General features: G+C 59.3%; 1 protein-coding gene across 1 annotated transcript; it reads left to right on the forward strand.

Moving 5' to 3' along the window:
• Positions 1-26: 26 nt before the first annotated feature.
• Positions 27-666, forward strand: DLX1 (distal-less homeobox 1; the record flags this gene model as incomplete). The annotated part of the gene is made up of 1 exon (XM_010727387.3): positions 27-666. A coding segment is annotated over exon 1 (319 nt), but the record flags the coding sequence as incomplete, so codon positions are not given.
• Between the last annotated feature and the right edge of the window lie 8 nt (positions 667-674).

Genomic DNA, 674 nt, shown 5'->3' on the forward strand with positions numbered 1-674 from the left:
GCCGGGAGGCGCGGCGCTGCCGGCGCGGCTCTCCGCGCTCACCGGGGTCCGGGCGAGCCCCGAGCGGCTCGGACCAATCCAAAGCGATTATGCAAGACGGGGAACCAATCAGCTCCGTCGGCTCATGAATATTCATCGGCTCGGATGAGTCAAAGCTTTTAGGCGAGTTTGTGTAGATGAGCGGCATCACGCTCAGACTTTTCAAAGAGACAAACTCCATTTTCTTATGAATGGAAAGTGAAAACCCTGTTCCGCTTAAATTGGGTTCTTTCCCGTCCTGAGAAACACAACAGACCCCCAAAAGGCACGCTGAAGAGAGAGCACACACACAGACCCAGCGGCGAGAAATGACCATGACCACCATGCCTGAGAGTCTAAACAGCCCCGTCTCGGGGAAGGCCGTCTTTATGGAGTTCGGGCCGCCCGGCCAGCAAATGTCTCCTTCTCCCATGTCCCACGGACACTATTCCATGCACTGTTTACACTCCGCGGGCCACTCGCAGCCCGACAGCGCGTACAGCACAGCTTCGTCCTTCTCCCGACCGCTGGGCTACCCCTATGTGAACTCGGTGAGCAGCCACTCCGGCAACCCCTACATCAGTTCAGTGCAGCCCTACCCCAACAGCTCCGGCCTGGCCCAGCCCCGGCTGGAGGAGACAGGTAGGTGCCGGGGG

This window comes from Meleagris gallopavo, unplaced genomic scaffold, assembly GCF_000146605.3.
Source record: "Meleagris gallopavo isolate NT-WF06-2002-E0010 breed Aviagen turkey brand Nicholas breeding stock unplaced genomic scaffold, Turkey_5.1 ChrUn_random_7180001888307, whole genome shotgun sequence".
NCBI lineage: Eukaryota > Metazoa > Chordata > Aves > Galliformes > Phasianidae > Meleagris > Meleagris gallopavo.